At 45.2% G+C, this 24,405-nt stretch overlaps 1 protein-coding gene across 1 annotated transcript in view; it reads left to right on the top strand.

Annotated features, from left to right (window-relative positions):
- The window catches only part of SHANK3 (SH3 and multiple ankyrin repeat domains 3), a 373,777-nt gene that overhangs the window by 94,265 nt on the left and 255,107 nt on the right, over positions 1-24,405 (top strand). The window contains exon 10 of the mRNA XM_075140908.1: positions 15,177-15,243. Coding sequence (XP_074997009.1) covers positions 15,177-15,243 — 67 coding nt within the window. The remainder of the gene's footprint in view (positions 1-15,176; positions 15,244-24,405) is intronic.

Consider the following 24,405-nt stretch of genomic DNA (forward strand, 5'->3'; position numbering starts at 1 on the left):
CACAAAGCCTGACCTGCTACCCTCTCCTAGAAGTAACTTGGATCCCTTAAATTTGGTTTGCTCTTCACAAATTGCTGTTGTCGGTCATCTCTGTTTACAAACTATCTGCTTTCCCCAGCATTTTTCTGGACAATAAAATTAAGTTGCCTGGTCTATAGTGCAATGTTCCTCTCCTTGCGCCGCGCGTATAAAGCCGGTTGTGTCTTCTTTTCCAGGCATCTGAGAACCGTCACGGATGATCAGAGTTCACCACTAACGCCTGAGATTGCTCCTAGCAGGTTTTTGGCAGCGTGGCTCAGCTCGTGGTCTGCAGATCTCTGGCGCTTTGTCGAAAAGTAAACGCGATTCATAAATTGATTGCAGAACCAGGCGCAAAGGCAGATAATGCCCCAAATACTGTGTGTCAGTTTTATGAGGCCCAAGTGATCTGCTGATTTGGTGGTATTTGCTGCATGATCGCAGCGAACTGTGGAGTAAAAAGCTCAAGCAAAAAGACAGCAAACCCTCCGGCGTTCGTGGTTCTAAAGCTTTCCTGCCCCACCGACATGCTGGTGCGCCCGATCGGCTCTTGCTGAGAGCGCATTGTAACACGCTTTCCTGCCACCCCGCTGTTCTTTGCGCACCTTGCTTGGTGTATCCCATTTTGCTCCTTGACCTTTCTCAACCTCTTTTGCATGTCACACGTATAATTGGGCCTTACAACACTTTGAATTGTCCTCCATAAATCCTTAAAGATCTACACTTTGATGTTATCTTAACATACCATTTGATTCAGCTTTTTGGTACAATACAAACAGGTTGTTAGATGTATTTTCTTCAAAGATGTGTATCTTGTTGCTTTAAAATAGACATCATGATCTGAACTCTGCAATTTGCAGTCATGTTGCCCAGGCAACAGAATATTCTCAAATGGAGTGATTTTGTTAAAGAATGAATTCAGTTAACTGTGATTTTTCAAATTAAAATTAAATTTTAGCTGACAGTGTTTGGCTTTCTAACTTATTAATGACATCATATCTTGTGATATCATAGAAATTAATAAATTTAATTTTACTTACGTAGATTATAAGTGTTCATTGTTAAGAATACTTGGAAGGAAATGATAAAGCTAGTCAATATTTTACAGTTTAGTTAGCTGTAAATTCTTGGTAGCTAGCTGCCATTGTTCCTCAACATGTGTAAAACACAGAAACAACATCTGCTGCTTGACGTGTTTTAAAGACTTAGTCCTAACTAATGCCAAAAATTTTAGCTGGTGTGAGAATGTCTATAGCATTATTTTTATTAATAAGCTCCATATTTTTCTTGTCTTCACTACAACAGTAACCTTGTCCTCCTCCATCTGTTCCCTCTTGTCAAACATTTGGATTGTAAGGGTTGTGGGTTTTTGTAAGAGTGTGCAGAGCCTACTGATTTTGCTTCCTAGCTCTGCTATAGTAGAAATTAAAATAATTTATGGAGGTGTGGAGTTCCTGTTGGCACTTGGAGTGGTTATTCAACCTGTTATGTATTAAAAATGCAGCACATCTTCCTCAAATTTACTGCATTTGCTATCTGAGTGGGAAAACATTTTTTTTTAGCATTTGAAAGTATGTTTGTTAACTTTTAACATTACAATTGATTAAAGTTTGGGACCTCTGAGAAATCTATTATCTGTGCTTAGGCTCTTTATTGTCCTTAATGATCAGGTAACATAGTAACCCAGCTGCTTCTAACCTTTCTTATACTTCATATTAAATAAAAGCTTGCTCATAATCCAGATTTTAAAAGTGTAGTTTGCAACGAAAATAAACTATTAGCGATTGCAATGTCTATTTGCTGCTTTTAGAGTGATGACGTTTTCCACAGGTGAGAGTGGCACCTCCAGGTTTGACTGTGGAGCTGAGCTGGGCTCAGCACCTTTTGGGGTGCTCAGGGACTGTTCCCACCACCTTGCTTGCCTCTCCAGATACAGAAGAGGTGTTGTCTCTGCAGTACTCAGCTTTTCTGATGTGCCAAATATATAACAAGCCTTGCTTGTGTATGGGTGACTTCTCTCATTTTTTAATTGTCATGTCTCTTTAGGCCTATTGGGAATTATAGGTAAAGCGACCTCCTCCTCTTCCTTCTGAAAATAAAAATTCATTATCCTTCTGGAGTGCAAACTCGGTCTTGATTCAGGGCTGGAAATACCAATGCGGGGTGCAGGCAAACCCGTCCCCCCTGTCCCGGGGCTGGGACACACAGCTCCACGGGCTCAGCGGGGCTGCCAGGTCTGTGCCCTCGCACATGCGCGGTGGAGTCTGCCACCTGTCTTCGTAAGCTGTTTAATTACCCTCGCTGCTAGAAGTCATCTTTTACCTCAGTACTAGTCTGCCTAATTTAATCATCCTGTTCTTAGCTGTTGTGTGTGTTGCAATAATTGGAAAACCTTGCAGTTGGACTTCTTCCCCATACCTTAGTACCTATGCACAGTGATCAGCTCGTCTTCATTGAGAAGTAGAATAGTTTGATCTCCTCTAACATTCACATTTTACAGGCTTTTACAGCTGCTGGATTGCTTTGGTGTCCACCATGTGAATCTTCCTCTGTTCCTATGTTCTTCTTGACCTCGGCTCTGGGAATGACCCCACGCACAGGTCCCGCTACTGCGGCATACAGGTCATCACTGAATTCGTGCATATTTCTAATTGATACTTTCAGTTAGTCTTTATGGCTACAGTTATTATTCTGAGAGTTTATGCTGAAGTTTTTCCCTGCTTTGTGTCCCTGCTTTCTGAGGCTGTTTCACCTCCTGCAGCGGCGTGCTGTGCCCTCGCTCGCAGCCTGGCTGCTGTGGGGCTCAGGTTCCGCTGCAGCAGCGACCTGTCTGTTACCTCACCAGACTTGGTGCACCTTTAGTTTTACCCTCAGCGTCGATACCTTAGGCGAGGTGGTCATTGCTAGCACACAATAGGTTTGGACCAAGAACCTGAGCAATACTGTTGAGTGATGTCCTCCTTGATGATACCTCTATGTTAACAAATAAATTTTGAGCAAGATAAATTATATATAACAAATTATACACACACACACACACACACACACATATATATTTCCTGGACCCAATCTAGATATACAGTCATGGAAAAAGGTAAATGTGTTGTATTGTACATTTCTGGGCACAAATGTCTTGAATGGAGGTCAGGATACCACTTTTTCTAGCTACTCTGAGTAGGCAATCTGGAAATGTTTGTCAAATCTGCTTCAAAACTATCAGCGAAGGAAACCCTACATTCAGTCAAAGTAGATTTTTCTCGGTGGTGTTCTGTGTTGAGAAAATCAGAAGTTTGTTCTTAGGTTTTAATCAATTTTTTTTTTGCAAAGTAAGCATATTTCTTTGTCCTTCCAACAGTGAACTGGTGGAATAATTGATCACCAACCTTTTTCTAATACTCTTTTAAGATTTAAGGTGAGCAAACGCACTTTTGTCAGTCTTTCCTCAGTAGTCAAGATTTCCAAGTGTCTTTTCCAACTTGCTGCTTTCAATTTGTTTATCTCCTTCTTAAAGAACTGTCCCAAAACTGGACATATCAGTCCAGATGGGTCCTCTCCACCTTGTTAATACCTCCTAGAATTAAATTTGTCTTTATGCAATGTCACCATTTTCTTGACTGATGTTTAGTTTGGGGTTACCGCTGCTACCACACATTGTTTTCTGCTTTATGATGCCTAGCCATTTATTCTCTACCTTACATTTATGCACTTGATTTCTCCATTCCAAGTGTAACAGTTTGTACTAGACCTTACTGGATTTCCTCTTTCTGATTTCAAACATCATTGCTTCTGTCAGCCAGACTCATAAACTTGTCAATCAAACTTTATGTATTATGCTTTTTTCTTTTAACAAGATTTACTTTCCCAAAACTAGGGAAATTTTCAGTAAAACAAGAATAAAATCTAATTAGAGTTGTATGGGGTGTGTGTGGCAAGGTTTTGTAGCAGGGGGGCTACAGCGATGGCTTCTGTGAGAAGCTGCTGGAAGCTTCCCCTACGTCCGATAGAGCCAATGCCAGCTGGCCACAAGACAGACCCGCCGCTGGCCAAGGCCAAGCCCATCAGCAATGGTGGTAGCGCCTCTGTGATGACATATTTAAGAAGAGGAAAAAAAACTGTGCAACCGCAGCCGGAGAGAGGAGTGAGAATATGTGAGAGAAACAGACACCAAGGTCGGTGGAAAAGGAGGGGCAGGAGGTGCTCCAGGCACCAGAGCAGAGATTCCCCTGCAGCCCCGTGGTGAAGACCATGGTGAGGAAGGCTGTCCCCCTGCAGCCTGTGGAGGTCCACGGTGGAGCAGATACCCACCTGCAGCCCATGGAGGACCCCACGCTGGATGCGTCCGAAGGAGGCTGTGACCCTGTGGAGAGCCCGCGCTGGAGGAGGCTCCTGGCAGGACCTGTGGACCCGTGGAGAGGAGCTCACGCTGGAGCAGGTTTGCTGGCAGGACTTGTGACCCCGTGGTGGACCCACGCTGGAGCAGTCTGTTCCTGCAGGGCTGCACCCCGTGGAAGGGACCCAGGCTGGAGCAGTTCATGAAGAACTGCAGCCCATAGGAAGGACCCACATTGGAGAAGTTCATGGAAGACTGTCTCCCATGGGAGGGACCCCACGCTGGGGCAGGGGAGGAGTGTGAGGAGTCCTCCCCCTGAAGAGGAAGGAGCGACAGAGACAATGCGTGATGAACTGACCGCAACCCCCATTCCCCGTCCCCCTGCACTGCTTGGGGAGGAGAAGGTAGAGAAAATTAGGAGTGAAGTTGAGCGCAGGAAGAAGGGAGGGGTGGGGGGGAAGGTGTTTTTAAGATTTAGGTTTATTTCTCATTATCCTACTCTGATTTGATCGGTAATAAACTAGACTAATTTCCCCAAGTCGAGTCTGTTTTGCCCGTGACCGTAACCAGTGAGTGATCTCTCCTTATCTCAACCCATGAGCCTTTTTTTATATTTTCTCTCCCTTGTCCAGCCGAGGAGGGGAGTGATAGAGCGGCTTTGGTGGGCACCTGGTGTCCAGCCAGGGTCAACCCACCACAAGAGTCTAGGGTGTCAAAACTGGCATAAGGTATGCAGGCGAAAATAATTCAGAAAAGCATTCTAAATGCTAGATATGCATCCGTGTTCTTAATGTACCATACGTGGCCTCTGTGAAGATTTTACAAACCAAACTAGATATTGTGAGTATAGATAATTACTTATGAAATATTGTGATACTTTTCAAAATGTTTCGAACAGCAAGAAAGCTAATCAGATGAGAAAAAGGTGCAGTAATGAATGAAAAAAATAGGAATATAAACCCAGATATGGGCAAAAAAAGGAATTGTGAAGCAAAGAGAAGGGAAAAGGTGTGAATAACCATAACTGAAAATATGAAGACAAGTTCTGGCTTCTTGGTAGAAAAAAAACAAGGAAAGAAATTAGAGGAAAACAGGAAAGGGAGAAAAAGAGGAGTTCAGTTTTAACAAAGTTAAAATGGCACTTTTTTTTTTAATGAAATGAGGGAAATGGGAACACATGCTTTTTTCCTAGCAGTGTTTCCACTCTGTAATCTAGAATTTAGCCCTTTCTTGGGTAGAATAAAACTTTTCTTATTTTAGGAGATAGTTTGGTGTGCTCAGGTGAAGCTGAGACACGCACAGAAGTCCCTTCAGCGTGAGCGGCTGGCATCGCACAAGCCCCAGTGCCAGAAGAACGAGCCTGGAGAGGCTGACTGTGCCGCTGAGCTGCCGGCGGCCTCGGCAGGGGCAGGCGCCGGTGCCAGCGGCGACACAGCAGCCAGTGGTGGGGGAAATGTTCATTTTCGGACTGATGCCGGGCAGCTCGGCCCTTGGTTTCTGAGGTCAATGCTTTTGATAATTTTAAGTGTTTAAAAGCACTGATGGTCCTCCTGTTCCGTGGAATTTCTCTAATTTTCTAAGACCCAATATTTTAATGGGTATGGGAAGTTCCTCTACTCATTTTTTCAAGACTTTCTGTAACTTACCAGGATTTGCCTATTTGAATATTAATTATGTTGAGCAAATGCTGCCTGACATCTTCCTTTATTATAGCGGGGAGATTTCCGCTCCATACGCCCTCTCATTTGGGAAGGATGCATTCCCCTGTTCCTACTAAGCACCTGCCTTCTTGCCTCTTCTGTATTGCTGTCTACAGTTGTACCATCTGTGTCCGTGATGGACCAAGGACAGACCTGTGCCCTTTCTTCTCTGTGGTAGATTTAAAATGTTTTCTCCTGGTAGATTACTGGTTTATTTAACTTCTCTTATCAGTCATAATATAGTTGAACTCTGGGCTTCCCATTGCTGGAGTAAAAGATTGCAGACTTTGAGAAGATTATCTGGCCATGAATGATTTTCTGTCATTGTGTAACGGGCTGGAAGTTGTTTTTTTCTGAGAGGTCGAGCGTGGGTATGCTCACAGAGTGCATGTGCCAAATGACAAGTACCCCAGCCCTGCCGCCCTGCATGGGACACACGTCCCCTCTCCCACGTGCCGCCTCTGTGCATTGCTCCAGGAACAGGGCAGTCTGCTTCCCAAGGAGCAGCTTCCATTTGCCTGATGATTCTATTTTTTTTTTTATTTACCTACGCTCTCAAGGCTTTCTTCTTATCCTCATTTTATTTGATTTGTTTTCTCTCTCTTTTCATTTGAAGTTTGTCTTGTAAAAATTGATCAGGTTTCTGGCCTCCTGGCTCCCTCCCACTCCTCCTCCAGTCTTCAGTGTGAGACTGATCTAATTCTGACTCAGATGCCATCTCAGCTTTGATTATCCAGATGATGTTGCTGACTTGAAATCTTTCCAGACTCGCAGCAGTCGCACTCCAGTTACAGATGTTGCACAAAAGTCTCTGCTTTGCACAGGAGATCCTGCATTTCCCCATCCTTCAGGCTGAGTTCGGTAGCTCTCGGGAGGTCTGTCAGACCCATCCCTAATTCTGGTGGTAAGGACTGTTCTGGACTCAGATCTACACACTGTCTAGTCTCTCGAGAGCATCCTTCAGTGCTGGCTGGACCAGAGACCAGACTGACCAACTCTTCCCCAAGAAGACCAGCCTGTCCTTTCTATCCTGTTCTGCCTGCTCTAGATAGCACCATCCATCATGACTCCATCTGAACAAGGCAGACAAGAAATACACTCACTGATATGTCTCCCCTCTCTCCTGTGTCTGAGGTACTCTTTTCCCAGGCACTGACAACCCATGGAGCTTGCATTCAACCGCCAGTGACAAGTAACCATGACTTGATTTTTTTAAGGCATGCTTTGTGGCACTGGGAGGTTTCTATGCAGATGCCATCATGGCTCTGGCCAAATCTGTCATTCTTCCATTGCAGAATTTTTTTCTGAACTTTCAGGAGATGCCACCAACCCACCTTTGGTCTTTGCAGGAAGCTGAAGCTCATTTCCAGAGCCTTTCCACAGCACAACAAATTCATGGAAATTGTGACCTCCAGGACATCGCACTTGTCAGCCTGCATGGCTGCCTAGCACACCACTGCCATGGCGTGCAGGGTCATAGCAGGGTGTAGGGGAGGTAACACCCGCATGCCAAGGCTGCTGGTGGTGCTCATACTTCTTGGATAACACACCACTGTTCTCCTTATAGCCTATACTAATGGTTATCAGCCCTGCTGGAAACATCAGTCCTGATAGAGGTGAGATTCACTCCTCGGAGTCTGGAGGTCACATTTCTTCTCCTCCAGTTCAAAGGCTTCCTGAGCATAATGGCTCCAAGGTGCCTTCTTAAGGTTTGTTTCTGCTTCCCAGAAGCATTCAGAGTTCAGAACATCCTGCTCCCTTTGATGGAGGAGATCACAGCATAGAATCATAGAATCATTAAGGTTGGAAAAGACCTCTAAGATCATTGAGTCCAACCGTCAACCCAACACTACCATGCCCACTACACCATGTCCCTAAGCGCCGCATCTACACCTCTTTTAAATACTTCCAGGGTTGGTGACTCCACCACTTCCCTGGGCAGCCTGTTCCAAGGCCTGACCACTCTTTCAGTAAAGAAATTTCTCCTAATGTCCAGTCTAAACCTCCCCTGGCGCAACTTGAGGCGTTTCCTCTCGTCCTCTCTCTTGTTCCTTGGGAGAAGAGACCAATCCCCACCTCACTACAACCTCCTTTCAGGTAGTTGTAGAGCGCGATGAGGTCTCCCCTCAGCCTCCTCTTCTCCAGACTAAACAACCCCAGTTCCCTCAGCCGCTCCCCATCAGACTTGTGCTCCAGACCCTTCACCAGCTTTGTTGCCCTTCTCTGGACATGCTCCAGCACCTCCATGTCCTTCTTGTAGTGAGGGGCCCAAAACTGAACACAGTATTCGAGATGCGGCCTCACCAGTGCCCAGTACAGGGGCATGACCACCTCCCTGCTCCTGCTGGCCACACTAGTTCTGATAGAGGCCAGGATGCCATTGGCCTTCTTGGCCACCTGGGCACACTGCCGGCTCATGTTCAGCCGCTGTCGACCAGCACCCCCAGGTCCTTTTCCTCCGGGCACTTTCCAGCCACTCTTCCCCAAGCCTGCAGCGTTGTCTGGGGTTGTTGTGGCCGAAGTGCAGGACCCGGCACTTGGCCTGGTTGAACCTCATACATTGGCCTCGGCCCATCGATCCAGCCTGTCCAGGTCCCTCTGCAGAGCCTTCCTGCCCTCCAGCAGATCAACACTCCCGCCCAACTTGGTGTTGACTGAATACTTACTGTGCATCATCTGCCTCTCATCATTTTGTGATGTATCTCATTAGGAGAATCATCTTGTTTTTCCAGTAGCTCCATGTGCCTCATCTGAAAATACGGAGTTCTCTGTCTCTCTTAGCCTAGAACTGCATGGTTGCAGCTTTGGACATTTTTTGTTTCTCACATATGTTTACAAGTACCCATGGTCTGATGCAGACCATTCGCAGAAACTCCTTGTAGGCTTAGTGGCAGAATGTTAGTCTAGCTGCCTGGCTAAAGTGCCTCTTCTAAATCAAGGGCTCGGTGTGTGGTCCATAGGAAAAAATAAATACTCATTTGCTGTATAGACCATGGACTGCAAGTTGGGTGTTTCCAGGAAGTATTGGATCTACTGCATACACATTGCATGGCTGGTTTGCAGGCACAGAGAGCATTTGAGATGCATTTGTCCCAGATCGACTGTGTAGTTCTCGCACAGGAGGTCTGTCTATTGCTTCCAGGAAGTGTTGCGTCTACAGCATAGTCATACAGTGACTGACCCCAGTGGCACCCCCTGAAAGCATCAGACTAGCAGCATCTGTGCGATATAATGGCAGCGCACATTGCTGTGAACGTATCTAGAGTTTCTGCTCATATGGCAGCCCAGATGGAGCTGCCATATGTGAGCAGTAGGATTGACCTAGTAGGACTGCCAGATTTCTGGAAATCTAGAACAAATATAGAACATGCTTGAAGTCTGCCTGGCCAAGTAAAGGTAGACAACTCTGAAAAAAGTCCAGACATACAGCAGTGCTACCTGTTTAAATAAAGTGTGATGATTAAAAAGAATAATTCTGCTCTCTGTTACCTGGGATAATGGAGAGGTAGAAAACTATCGACAATGGAGAGCCTCAATAATTGGAGAAGTCTTGGGTAAAGTGATACAAAAATAGTTGACAATAGTCTGGTGTGTTTACAGATGCTTCTCGGGGTCTGAGGAGAGGTGAATAGCTTGAATGTGTTATGACACTAAATTGGCTGCCTGCACCCTACCTTACCCAGCAGCACTGCTGATGATTGCTTCCTTCTTGCCCCATCATCTCCTAGAGCCATTGCTGCTGCATCTCACCTGCCTCCCTCATGGCTCTGCTCCTTTGCACCCCACAGCCATCACTGCTCCTGATGCCTTTTGCACACGTAGGATGATAACGGTGAAGTTCTGGACTTCTCTAGTTGTTGCAGTCTGCAACGGAGAAATACCTCTGAGAGCATGGTGTGCTTTAATTCGGAGCAAGCAACATGGAGGTTTATTTGATTCAGAAAGAGTCTTTCACTTCTCAAGCTAGAGGTCCCAGCAGGTGGGAGCTTGTACTTTTTCAGGTGTGAAAATACCAGCATTTTCAGAGTCACTCTGGCATCTACTCAATGATCTTCTGACCTTTATCCAGGTAACTCCCTTTTGAAAATATCATCAAAAACGTAAACTCCTGCCACTGAACCTGATCTCTTTGCCTCCTTCTCTCCTTTTTCTTCTCACTTTGTGGAGATCCTTATCAGCTTTTATGTCAACTGGATGCTTCCCTCAACTCAGGTGCATATGGCTAGGAGTCTGTGACTCATGGCTAGCTGATATGTTTTACTACTCTTCTGTCTCCCAATTCCCCAATCTCCTTCTGTTTGAGACCTTTACAAGGTGGTACCTCCAGTGGTGGCAGCCTGTGTGTGAGCTTTGCATGCCATAGGGCCTGTCCTTTCCTCATCACAGGGGAATGGTGCTTTACCGTGGATATTTTTAGGGACTGAAGAGCAGATAATGGAGGAAATCCACCTTGGACCTAGCAGCGTCCATGCTTGTGAGCACAAGTTCAAGGTGACTCTACCCACTGTCGTACTGTCATTGCACCAGGAGAGTGGCTCCATTTTTTTTAATCTTCAGGATAGCTATTCTTCACATTTCCCTTGTAAAATACCGTGTTGCAGGTTGGCCAGCACTCTTGTCCCTGGAGATATTCCTACCTGAGACATCTACAGAACCACTGAGATCCTGGCCATGGCAGCAGGATCATCAAAATATATTTCATATCCCTCTCTGCTGTGGTTCTTCCTTCCTCAGAAAAACTGGAGCTCCTGTCGTGTCCCGTCGAACGGTTTGAGCGGGCATGCTGGCTGGGACTCGCTGTCGAGCGCAGGCAGCTGCAGGGTTTGTTACCCCTGCCGGAGAGGGCTGCCTGCCCGGTGCTGGGGCAAGCTGCGGTCTCTCCTGGGGGTGGTTTCCCTGCCCTGGGCCTCTGCAGATCCACGTCTGCAGTGTGTGGAGGACACGGGCTGGCGATAGCAGGCGCAGAGGGGCCACGGGGTTTGGTCTGCAGGGCTCATTTCCCATCTGCCGGGAGCCTGGAGGTGCCTCCTCTGTGCTCCTGCTCTCAGTGGATCAGTTTTTCATGTAACATAAGAAGCTCCTCTTCCTTGTCTGAGCGCTCTACCGCTTTGAGATACCTTTTGGAGCTGAAAAACACAATGTCTTCCCATAGCAAAATACATCCATCCGAGATCGATCTTTGCTCTCCATCATACGTCACAACTCAGTGCAAGGAGATAAGAGATCCTTTAATATAAATATACGGTGACAATTCAGAACAATAAAAATTAAATATTATTGTAAAATCAAGCCCAGGATGAAAAACCAGTTAAGTGCCATGGTTTAAAGTTGTTTAACAAATCTCTGTGCATCCCTGATTTATGTTTGGTGGCAAACCAGTGATTGCACACCTCTGAGAAACCTGTGCTAGGTGGAGCGAGGGGGCAGCAGTCCCGGCCAGCTGTGCCAATGGCCTTGACAACGTGGAGATGAGTTTCTTTGGTTTCTCTTCTGTAGAGACTGGACACCCATCCTGTGTGGTTTGAGGGCTGGATTAGTGGATAGCTGACATGATACTGTTTCCACTGATGTGATGTGCAGCAGCGGTTTGCAGGTGGCCCCTCCGTGCTATTGCACCTTGGCGCGCTGTTGCTGCATTCATGGTGAATCCTCATCAGTTGTTACCCGAGCTCTGCGCCAGCCTGTGTCGCCAAGAGCGTAGGAGCGGCTGGGGGATCTTCTCATGGTTTCATGCAGTGTAGTGGGCTTTTTTTTTTTTTTTCCTGGATGTTTGCACAGTACTGTTATCTACAGAACCTGGATTAGATCTCAGAGCTATGACTCTTACCAGGAATATTTAAATGATCTTTCTGATTTCTGCTGTTAACTTTTAAGACCTTATAAGCACACTGACATTACATGCTGCACAGCCTGTTCAGATGTCCCTCCTTCTTCTTTCTTTTAGAAATTACTGAGTTTGCCTAAAAAGATAAAAATAGGCAAATTGCTGTTAGATTAAAAAGCATTGTCACTTTGACATCATGCTGTGGAATGACTCAAGGTGTTACAGCATTTCAGAAAATAACCCTGTGCCAGAGCCATAATATGGTTGTATGTTTTGTGCAGCCTGAACGTGGATTTTTGTTGTTCAGCCTGTGGCGTGCGCAAGGACAGAGCCTACATTCATAGCATCAGGGCAAAACACAATGGTAAATGCTCTTTGCACAATGTCTGCTATCTCTGTGACATCACCAGGATAAGTAGCCTGGCTATGATGTTAAGACAGCATTTCTATGTGGGACATCTGGCTTATTGCTTGAAATTAGATCATTTATCTTCTGTGAGGAAGTCAGACTGTTTTTTCTGATAGTCACCAATTCCTCCCACTTTGGTGTACAAGCACTAAAATTGCTAGCTGTGAAATACTTAAAAAAAAAAAAATCCATTTTCTGGAGTTTCCATCCTTGAGACCTCCTTTCCTTGTCTACCTGTCCCCAAAAAGCTATTGCTTTTAACTTGGAGGAGTTCACTGATATGGTCTATTGTGCAGTCTCTTAAATGGTTTCATCAGCACGATTGCATGCAGCAAAGTGATGCTGGGGCAGGAGCAGGCAGGCGGGCACAGGAATGCCGTCATTGATTTCATAGCTGGGGAAGCTGGTGTGCCAGGAAGCACCAGCTGAGGTGACAATGCAATACGTGAAATCCTTTCATCTCCTTTGCTTTTTTCAAGTTGGATTGAAAAATGTAACCAGCAGGGCTCTTCTCCCTACCTAGGGATTTATGTGAGATTGTATTCTTAACAGACTTTTTATCCAGCATGTTTCTTCTCGCCTTTCCTGGAAGTCATAACACTTGCAAGGCAGGGAGAGAGGGAGCTTCTGTTGCCTGCAGCGTTAGCTGTCCTGGCAGTGAGACCTCCCGCGGGGTGGTGGGCGCAGCGGTGGGAGACCTCCACCTCCTGCAGCCAGACCAGGAGAGACGCCTGGGGTACGTGCAATGGCAGAAGCTGCTCCTGGTGCAGCACATGCATTCACCGTACATTTTAGGAATTATTCCTGAGACATACATCTAATGAGACTCGTAATTTGTACTTTGAATTTGGATTTTTCACAGAGACAGTGAACCATACGTTAATTGTTCGTTTGAGGAACTTTTGAATTCAAATACTTTTCCTAAATTCTCCTTTCCAGTCTTTGTCAGTTTGGTTATTTTTGCTTTTATATTTCCCCAAATTCAGGTCATTTGCCCTGCTGTACAAAAGCTTTCTTTGCCTGCTGAAAGACTGTGATCTTTGGGAGACCAGACCTTATAGATGTATGTGTATATATAAGGAAAGACAGAGAAAGATTGCAATTTGAAGCAACTCGGGGAAAAAACAGAGATTCTTACTCGATTTTCTCTGCTATCGTGGCCTAATTTCCCGAATGCAGAAGGAAGGTTTCGTTTCTTTCAGCCATCACTGATCGCTCCCAGCTCTGGCTGAGGAGGTGGAGCACAAATTCTGGGCCTCGGAAAACAAAAAAAATTCACATAAACATTGTTGAACTGAGGATAGTAAGACTATTTCTGCTGATAAAGGATCATAGTAGAGAGGTGTGCATGCTATACTGAGTCACCAAGTTAAATATATCCCTTCGTCACAAGTTAGTGGTAAAATGCAAATGAATCTCGTATTTCTAAAAGCTGTTCTTGTAGGAGGGCAGGGAAACGTTTAACAGCTGGAGCTGCCAGTATTGCTCTTGACTTCGTCAGTGTCTGGGAGGGTTTGGTTTCTGCTACCTGCCTGATCAAATACGTTCGTCTCAAATACCAACCCTAACTTAAAAGAAAAAGGAGGGTGAGGGGGTGGTGGTCCCAGCATGGACAGGCAAAACCAGCAGCTGTATCTCAGCCTGTTCTTACACACATTTTCATGCTCTGAGCAGCAGCACTTTGTTTTCACCCAGAATCAACTTGGTCTAGCTGCTTCTCATTCCCAAATCAGCTGTAGGTGCTGCTGAGTGAGGGCACCGTCCTAAGAGGCTCAGCAGTGACTGGGTGTGCTGGGAGGGGTGAGAAGGGCAGAGCTGGCTGCGGTTCACGGGGGCATCGAACGCAGGACTCAGCAGTTCAGTCCAGAGCAGTTCTTCCAGTTTATTTTCTTGAGGACCAGTGATGGATTTTGTGTACTCCTACCCATCTCACTGCGGTTCTTTCACATGTTAAAAGAATACTTTTGGACCTTGTTCTGAAAATATTGGATTGTTCTGCCTTACTAGCTGTGATGCGGTGCCGTTTTGGGTTTTTTCCCCAAATATGTAAGAAATCAACAAAGAGTTCAAGTGATGTTGCTAGTCTATTGGTTGAAGTCTTGCTTCAGGAGAGCAGTACTTCAGTCTCTCTCCTCCTATGCGCGTTAACCTACCGTCATATAGACTGCTGCTGCTCTGCAGTTCCCCAGGATGTGAGCACCTGTAGAAGCAGTTCCTGAAGTAAGACAGACCAGTTTGGTCTGTGTGTTTTGCTGGCAGACCCATGTTCTGCTTCCCCGCTTTCCTTGTTCCTTGGAGTTCTCTACGATTCTTCCTGTGGAGAGAAACCATGGGAGGGGTGGTGGGCAAAGCAATATTTAATGTTGGTCTAAAACGCCGTGGCTTTACTGGGGTAAGCTGCTGCTGCAGCTTTCTGAGTGGAAGTGGTTCCTTGGCCAGCACAGCCTAGAGCGAGCACGAGTTAGTTCTATGGACGGTTCAGGTGAGACATGCAGGGAGCTCGGTTGCTGGTAAGTCGCCTTTCATCAGCTAACTAGGATTCACTGAAAAGCTTCAGGCTGGAGAACATCTTGTCAGTACCTGCAAGACCTAAGATTAATTCCTAGCTGGTGTTAGGCATACCACCACCAGACTCTGAGGAGAGGGGAATGGTTATCTCCGAGCATTCGCCACCCTCTCGCTGCACAAGCCATCGACATACGCTCCCCCCGTGGTACCGAGAGCGTGTTTTCACCTTGGGGTTACTGACTGGGTGAGCTGAGGCAGAACAATTGTTGGCTCTGCGTCCCCACGGAAAGCAGCTGTTACTAGTCCATATGGCGTAATCCGTGCAAGCAAGCACAGGATCGGTGCTGTTCAGAGCCGCTCAACTGTCTTCCCTCCCTCTCTTTTCAGGTGGCCATCATTGCAGGAAATTTTGAATTGGCTGAAATCATCAAAACCCACAAAGAGTCCGATGTTGGTGAGTTTGACCTTTCTTCTACCCCCCTTTTCTCCCTTTTCAATCTTGCTGTAGAGTCCAGGGCTATATTAGTGTGGGTGTGTTAACGGGTAGTTTCCTGGTGCTGCCTGCAGTGGCCGGTGGAAGCTGCAGCTTGCATCCAGTTTTGGGTCTTGGGAGAGGCAGGACAGATCTGCTTTCCTCCTGGGGCCATCAGTATCCAGTTTGTTTATTCAGTCCAGTGTTTGCTTATGACTGCTGATATTGCCAAGCTAAAGAATTAGCCAAACCGTTAGGCTGGAGTAGCTCTGAAAAGCTGTTCTGTAAAATCCTTTTTCTCTCTCTTTGCATCCTTGAGGCCATTTCATACTAGAGATTCTCTCCTGCCAAGGCTATTAACTGGGCTTGGTGCAAGGAGGAGACAACCTCTGTCTTAGCAGTGATAATGGTTATGGAGCTGCCCCACGGTGAAGCTCCTATAAGTAAAAGAAGTGAAGTAGCAGCCATTCTGGTTGTACTTGCTTCTTTATGGAGGAATATTTTTGGATTTTCTGGTCAGCTTTTTCCTTGTGGCATCTCTTCTGTCCTTCTGTGGGGTAGATATTATCGTGCGATATATTATGTGCCATGCAAAACTGAGGTTTAGGTCAGATATAAAATCAACACTTACTGAGTTTTCTTGAATTATTCTGAGAAGTTTATTGGTCCAGAGCTCTCTAGAGCAATGGAGGAACCAGTGCGAAGAGTTAATTCTCAGCGTGTGTGCTTCCACAGAAGGTACAGAGTCATCAGGTCAGCAGCTGAAAAAAGACTTGTGGAGTTTTGAACAGCCAGCAAATATTGGGCTTGGTTCTTGGAAGTGGCTGTGAATCTAGAAACCTGGGCCCCAAGACATTCTTCATCACTTCTCAGCTAGCTGTCGCTGGTAGTTATAAACAGCTGCTGAGAATTTATAGGAAGATATAAGAGTCAGAAAGGACTTGGGGGAAAGCCTGAAAATTCCTTATAACTACGTCAGTGAACAGTGCTCGCGAGAAAGCTACCCTATTAATTCAAGAGGAAAGCGACTGTCTTTGCTGTGAGAGGGGTTTTGGACTAGATGACCTCCAAAGGTCCCTTCCAGCCTAAATTCTTCTATGATTGAATCTGAATCTGTGATTGACTGACTCAATTACTTTTATTGAAAAAGTATAAGGAAAAAGGGCATGAAAACATGCCAGGTAGAATGAATTGTTCATGTTTTAGGTACGGCTGTTTATATAAAATAGGTCAGGTAACAGTTGCAAACTAATCACACGCAAAGCAGCGGGTCCAGATGGTATCCACCTGGGGTCAAGCGAACTGGCAGATGAACTTCCCAAGCAAGCAGAAATTGTTTTTTGAAGTTCATTAAGAACTGAGAAGTGTGAGTGTCTGACCGGAGGAAAGCAGACGCATTACTTGGGATGAGGAAGGGGCAGTTGGTCCGGCCTTTTCTCTGATAGTTCTATCAGAATGGTTGAAGAAATACTGAAACTGAGAATCTGGTAGGAAAGGGCAGCATAAGGCAGCATTGTAAGTGATAGCTCTTGGAGAAATCTTCTTCTTGAGTTCCGAATATTAGGCTGCACTTGTCTGGCTGTGAGACAAGGATTGGTGGCCCCCACCATCAGAAATACTCAGAGAGGACCTGCTGTGGTAAGGCTGTGGGAGGAAGGATGGTTAGCAGTAGCTTTCGCTCCGTTCTGCAGGACAACCCTTAGCATGTGCTGTACCTGCAGGCTCTTAGAACATTCATCAGTGTTTCCGTCTGGATCTGGAGCGTGCTTCTGAGGTGGAGCTAGCTGTCCCCACTTGCTGTGCTTTGTCTTACAATGTAAAGCAAGCCTGGAGGGTGTGAACTGAATTTCTTTCGGGTGAAAATAACCCAGAAACTGTGTTCCAGAAAAACACCTGATGTGCTCCATCTGCTGACAGGCAATCAGCCAGGGCCAACACAGTTTGAAGTAAGATGCCCAGTGTGGACGCTGGGTGGTCAGTGACAGCTGTTTACAACCCACTGGGCTGCAGGACTTCTCCTGCAGGCTTCGCTGTGGTTCCCTGTGCACAGGTCTCCATCCCTTCAGTCGGTGCAGAGACTGAGAGCTGCTTATTTCATCACAGCCACTGTGTGGGGTCGAAGAAGGTCAGAGTGGAAAGCTGCAAATGTGGGGAGGGAGAACATGTTCTTACAAGTAGAAAACGTTTGTGGAGACTGTCGAATTGGCCTGTTCCATCATTTCTGTTTTTTTCCTTATTCTCATGTTTTATGGATCTGCAGACAGAGAATGCCATGAATGGCAACTGCTGCGCTTTATTTTCTTGGTTGGACCTGAGAAGTTGGATACTGAGGACTTGTCGATGCCACCACAGACCCTCTGTGGCATATCCCAGTGCTTGTTGGTCGGTGCAGCCTCTGCTGTTGCCTGTATGGGAATGGTTTCTGTGGAGCAGCGAGGGCAGCCCTAACGCTCTTCCTAAGCAGGAGGAGGGTCTCCTAGGGTATGGCTGCAGAGCCTTGTCTCCGACCGCTCCAGGCAGATTTGGAGATGTTCTCAGTTAAGTGCATTTACTGGTTATGCCTTGGGGAAATACCTAGGTCACCTACTGTAGCAACCTTGAGTTGGTTTGCAGGGGCTGTAAAGGGAGAGCTCACTCCAAGGTGGTCCTGAGCCCTGTGTCTAGTTCCCAGCACAGCCTCTGGAGATTGCAGTGGAGAAAGGTTGCGTGTTGAGCAGGAACACCAGGAGCGGGTCAATGGGAAACAATGCAAACATGATGGTGTCTGAACCTCGGGGCCTCTCTGGAGTGCCACTGCCAACCTCCTGGCATGTCCATTTGCTTGTCCCATTGGTGTTCCAGTCTTAAATCCACATCAACATTTATCAGTCAAATGTGTAATTCCGCTCAATAAAATCAGATGTGCACCACATTACCTGCTTTTCATTAAAATATTGACGGTGGTGTTAATTGCACATCGTTTTTTTATCAATTGGATCTCGTGCCAGCTGCTCAATAATTTTCATGATCCATCTTTTTGGTAAGTTTTCTTAGCCTGCAAGTTTTAAAGTTTTTGTTTCATCTAATTAGTAGCTCTCTCTGCTTTGTCATCATGATGACACAAATGCCTCTTCCTGCTTCTTTTAGAATATAATTCTGCATCTACAAAACAACCCAAAAGTTTTTCTTGAAGTTTCCTGCATCCTACAAATCACTTGTTTTTCTTTATTGTTTTTAGCTCCCCTTATTGATTTTGAGTCTATTGTAACTTCATATTGATTTCAATTATTTTCCATAATTACAGAATAAATATATTCTGCAGTACCAATTGATGTCTTCATTTTGCCACTCTTGTCCAAATAGGCATTTAACCATAGTTGCTTTATTTCATAATCGTGGTTTTATAACTTTTCTTTGTTTGCTAATTTTTTAAAAACTCCTGATTTTCATTCATATGTTGTCTCCCTACATGCAAGTAGATCTGGAGGAATAATATAACATTAGTCCAATACTGAGAAATTAGCCTTAAATGTTACATGAATGTAAGACTGGTTGGGGCTGTCTTCCCTTTTCTTACGCTGAATATAATCAGGTCATGATTCATGGTCACTAAGCAACCACCAACTTCAAGTCAAAGGAATTCGTTCATTATCAGTCATAACGAGGCCCAAAACAGTTACCCCATATTACGTGGAATACCTTTTTGTTGGAGAATGGTGATCTGCAGCTCTGTATGAGATCACCAGCATTTGTTTGCCAAACTGAAGCGCACTGTAACAACACTTGTTTTCCTTACGTGTACAGGCAGGGGTGGGGAATAACTCATCCCTCGGCGACTCTGCGGTGGTCCCTGCTTTTGGGATGTGTTAGTCTCCTGGCCCATGTCTGCTCAAGATCCTACAGCCCTGGCGTTCCGTTAGCTCTGTATGGGCAGCATTGCTGGCAGAACCTTCCTCTTTCCTGCTATGTTGGGGTGGATTTTTTTCAAGGTATTTAGGCATATGAAGACACAGATCGGACATAGCAAAGGTCAGAAAATGACGTGGTCACCTAACTCCTCATGAGGTGTCCATTCCAGGTGGAAAGATGATAAGCAATGCATATCCAGATGCACATGGCCCCATTCCCTAGTCCCTTCTCTGTGTGAGCTGACACCTGGGTATTAATTTAGAGCACGACATGCTGGGAAGATTACATGAGACTTTGGGCATTGAATTGTCCGTTGTTGCTGAGAAATCTCAGCTTTATGACGTTTTATAACTCAAACCAAAGAATAAGTTATTTCTCATTAATGAGGGTATGCTGGAGCCAGCCCAAGATCAGTTTCTTTGTCCTTCAGGTGCCCTCCTTATCTGAAGCCCATCCCAGATATGTCCATGTGCTGTGAAGCTATCTGTCAGAAACTGTTTGTGGGAGCTCAGTCTGGGGTTACCCAGCGTGTGAAAAATCTAACATCTTCCAGTGCTACTGATTCTTCAAGTTCTACCCTGTAAAGAGGAGAAATCCACCCCAAAGGATTTAAAAGACAGCATTTTGCTTCCTTAGGACAGTATGACTTCATATCACTTGTTGCTAAGATCCAATAACTTGTTCATAATATTCACTGTTGGTGGAACATTTTTCCTTTTATGAGGGAAAGGTGATGCCATTTCAGATCTTTGACCATCCATGTTGCCCTGGTCTGAACCTCTTCTGGCCCTACTATGTCTTTTTTGAGATGGGGGATTTCTACAGTGGCATAAGGATGTCTGCTCTGCTTTCTATATTTTTGTAATGGTATCCTGTGTTTGAATAGTGTTTCTAACCTCTACCAAGCTCAGAGAACTTTTTCTTGGAGCTACGCCATAGAATGGCATAGAGCGTCTCAGATAGATGTGTATGACAAGCAGAAGGAGAGGTTATGACATTTCTTCTTCCTTTCTAACCTTTCCCCTTGATCCCTTCTCAGAGAAATTTTTGGAAAGGGCTAAATGAGGTAGATGTTGAAAAACTTTGTATGGAAGCCATAAAGGAGTCCTTGTACAATGGAAACATTTATTTCTTTTTGTCTATTTGTGTCCAGTTTCCTGGAATGTGTAACAAATGTGGATGTTCTTGTTGAGCTTATTCTATTTATAAGGATAGTTGGAAATCTGTAAGCTGGCAGTGGTGAAGAGATAAGATGGAGAATGATACCTTTCCATGTGCCCTTCTTTCTTGTGTGCCTTCTACAAAGACTTTTTTTGCTCACTATCGTCAGACAGAATCATAGAATCATAGAATCATAGAATCATACAGGTTGGAAAAGACCTCTAAGATCATCGTGTCCAACCGTCAACCCAACACACCATGCCCACTACACCATGTCCCTAAAATGTTAAGCTATGTGAGGCCTTGGTCTGACCTGTCCAGCAGTTCCTAAGAAAGGGTGTGGTTCTCTGCAAAAAAATGCAGTAAAATATGGTGGGACAACTGGAACAGCTCCTGGGTTCTGTCAGAAGTTGGTCTTCAATTACAGCAGGGTGGAGACAGGTTTCATACTCTTTTTGGCACAGCAAATTCAGTGGTCCGGACTAGGGATGTTCCACAGCAGAAGTCATAGGATGGTCATAGAACATAGATATTTTGCAGAAAATTGCTCCTGGCTGGGAAGGCTGAGCTGAGTTGTGTTTGGTGGCAGTACTTGTTTGGAAATGGCGTAAAAATCTGGACTGGGTAACCTCGAATTTTAGAGTTTATTTGTATATTAGGCATGTAGTTGAGAACAGCAGCTCCTCACGCTATGGTTTCTCCTCTCTGAAGAAAAGGGACACCTGCGCCTCATGGTGGTGCTCAGACATCTGCACCTCACTGGGAGACTTGTTTCTCCATGGTGAAATGCTGGCACTTATTGATCCTTCGTTTTCACCCAAGGCTGGCCAGGGGACCTGTTGTAGGATGCTGTGAGCCTGCTCCCAGGATACTCCTCCTGTCCTCATCTCTCTGAAAGCTCTTCACCACCCCTTCTGCAGGGGATGTGGTCGTCCACCAGTGACTGTAGGCCTGCGCAAGGGTGACCTCACAGGAGAAATCTATTTTTTCATTGTGAGTTTGAAAAATTCCTCAAAAAGCTATGATGGAACAGTAAATTTTTAGGACCAGAGTGACCAGTATTGTCATCTTGTGACAAAAACAGTAATGCTTGCAGAAGTCTATGCAAACTTTTGGATAAGAACTTTTCCCAGCATACCGATATGACTGTGACTGTCACCTTGGCAAACCATGAATGGCTTCTGTTTCATTATTTTCTTAATTCAGATCAGGTTGACCAGCTTCTGAACCATTGCATGACTTTATTTTGAACACTTCCTGGTTTTTAACATTATTTTTAGAAACGTAGACTAAATTTAGATGCATTGTTCCATAATAACCTTATGGATGAACAGACAATGCTACCCTTTTCAGGGATTGATTTATCTGTTGGTTTTGTTAGGTCTTCTGCTCACTACGTTGGTCTTGGAGCCTGTCCTCAGGTGGTTTGTGTCAGGACTCACGGGCTTGCTTCAGTCTCGCTGCTTTTCAAGGAACAGTCCTATGTTGTGCAACCTCCATTCATGTTTCCCAGATGCTTCATCTTGCATCAGGCTGTGATGAAGCATGTTGAGATGATCCTGTCTTAACAAATACCTGAGATTTCATTGATACCTTTTCTTGTATGTCATAGAATCACAGAATGGTTTGGGTTGGAAGGGACCATTAAAGATCACCTAGTCCAACCCCCCTGCTGTGGGCAGGGACATCTTCCACTAGATCAGGTTGCTCAGAGCCCCATCCAACCTGACCTTGAACACTTCCAGGGAGGGGGCATCCACAGCTTCTCTGGGCAACCTATTCCAATGTCTCACCATCTTCATCGTAAAAAATTTCTTCCTTATATCCAATCTAAATCTACCCACTTTCACCAATGACATTTGGCCAATGTCATTGCACCAGTCATTGCATCACCTGTACTTTTATTGCTAATGATCTGTATTTTTTCTAAGTCACTGATAAAGACAAAAATATAAATACGACTGTACCAAGAACTGACTTACTGGATAATATTGGAAATATTCCCACCTGTTATTCTCCATTAACAATTCATTACTGGGGCTGTTAAAATGTGCTCTGGCAACTTGTCCAGTGGTAGCATGTAATCAGAGTATCATAGGGTCAGCAGTTTCACCAAAGCTTGTGATGTCAGCAGGTATTTTTGTCAGTGAGATTTGAGCTCTTAAAGCCATCCTGGCTGATATAAATTAAGTTCTGATTAATTGATGAGTGTCCTGTTTCAGTTTTTCCAACCTTTTCCTAGAAATGATATGAAGCTAAGCTCTGTATGGTTATTGGAATCATCCCACTGACCGTTTCAAAGCTGCCTCCCCATCTCTGGAGCTTTTGAAGGAATATTATAAATATAGGCCAGCGACTCAGTGAGCTGTATTGCAGATTCTTTTGAACTTTGCTGCAGAAGCTTTCGATCTGCTAATTTGAATGTACATAACTGAACAAGCGTCAGTTACTGCTATCCTTGGAATTGTGGGGGAAGTTTTAAACGCTCCATTTTGGTCTTGGGTGCATTTTTTTGCTAGTACAGAGGTATGTATGGGAATGATTTTCAAAGACATATCAGAAACACTCATTAGATTTTTCTGATTTTCTGTTATCATCATTGTTAATTTAATTGCGTGCCGCCTGTAATAGGTTTGAGCAGTTGTTAGGATTTCCTCTGGGGGGGTTTAGCAATGGCCTGATAGTCCAAGCAGGACCCTTGATGTGCTGAATGTAACAAGGTGAAACAGAGGAATGAAGAATCCACCAAACTCTTGGAAGGAAAAATTTGCAGTGTTGAGATGCATCAGGCTGATGGATTTTATCTGAAGAGAAAGGCTGAAAATCTCATATCAGAACACCACTCACAGGTGAATTGCCAGCGCATTTGAGAATTGCTTGTAGGGGAAAACTAGCAAGTTTAATTAACATGTATTTTTAGCAGTTTCAATTTAAGTTTTACAAATGCACAGTAAAATCTGTTTCCAGCTGTGAAGGGCTGGCACTGAGCAGGACAAGGCGAGAGACCTGCGTTCAGGTGAAGAACTGAGGAGAGGCAGGTGGGAGAGGAGGGGGTGGCTCTGAGGGGCTGTGTCCAGGGGTGCAGCATCAGATGTGAAGATCGGTAGCTGAGAGGCAAATGGAGATGGCTAGAGAAATGGTTGGAGGATGATTTTTTTTTTTTCAATTAAAAAAATATGATGAGGCTATAATTCCTTTCAGTGGACTACTTCTTAATACCGAGGTAAATTGCCAGCTCCCTCTTTGGAGCCGAGAGATTCTGGTCTGCCTCATCACCTCGTCCTTTTCCCTTAGTTTTCATTCCTAGAAAAAAAATACCTGGAAGGTCTCTTGGAGTAGCCTCTCTCTCCTGCATGGGAGAGAAGCCTGGGCAAAATCTGCCGCGTGATGGGAGATGCTATGCGCCTTCTCCAGTTTGCTTTGTAATTTTCCACTATTAAAATGTAAATGTGGCCTCTCAGCTTGGAACTGTGGAGACATTTGCACTCCGTGTGCTTTTGCTCTTTTACATGAATATTTAACATTGAGCCAGCAAATCTAAACAACCTCCGAGTGTTGATTACACTTTGGTTCATTAGACTGCAGCTCGGGGTTGTTTGGAGTGTGGTTCAGGTGCCGCCCAGGTGCCAGCGCAGCATCTTGGGGCCGGGAACTCCTTGGGGAGCCCTGGCTGCATCCTGCTCCCACCACACCTGGGCAGCAAGAGGCGTTTTCGAGTCGAGAGCCATGCATTTCCCCTTCTGGAGGGCAGAACGCAAACGCGGGAGCGTCAGATGAACCAGGCTGGCAGGGCACAGTTGTATGCTTCGAGCAGCGCTGTCATGGTAACTGAAGTGATTCATTTTGCTGCGAGAAACCCAGTAAACATACTTTGATTAAACTCTTGAGAAGGTATAGAAAAGAATCTTCAAAGGTGATTGTATGAACTGCACAAAGTTTTTTTCTTTATTGCTCTCACTTCCCTCCTTTCCCCGCTGGGGACAGTGGATTTGGGGGATGGGGAGGGGAAACCTTCATCAGAACTGGCTACCTGGCAGCCTGAAACTGCCCTGTTTCTGGCACCTGGTGGCTGGAGTTCAGCAGTTTATTGTTATT

This window comes from Calonectris borealis, chromosome 1 (genome assembly GCF_964195595.1).
Source record: "Calonectris borealis chromosome 1, bCalBor7.hap1.2, whole genome shotgun sequence".
NCBI classification, from domain to species: domain Eukaryota; kingdom Metazoa; phylum Chordata; class Aves; order Procellariiformes; family Procellariidae; genus Calonectris; species Calonectris borealis.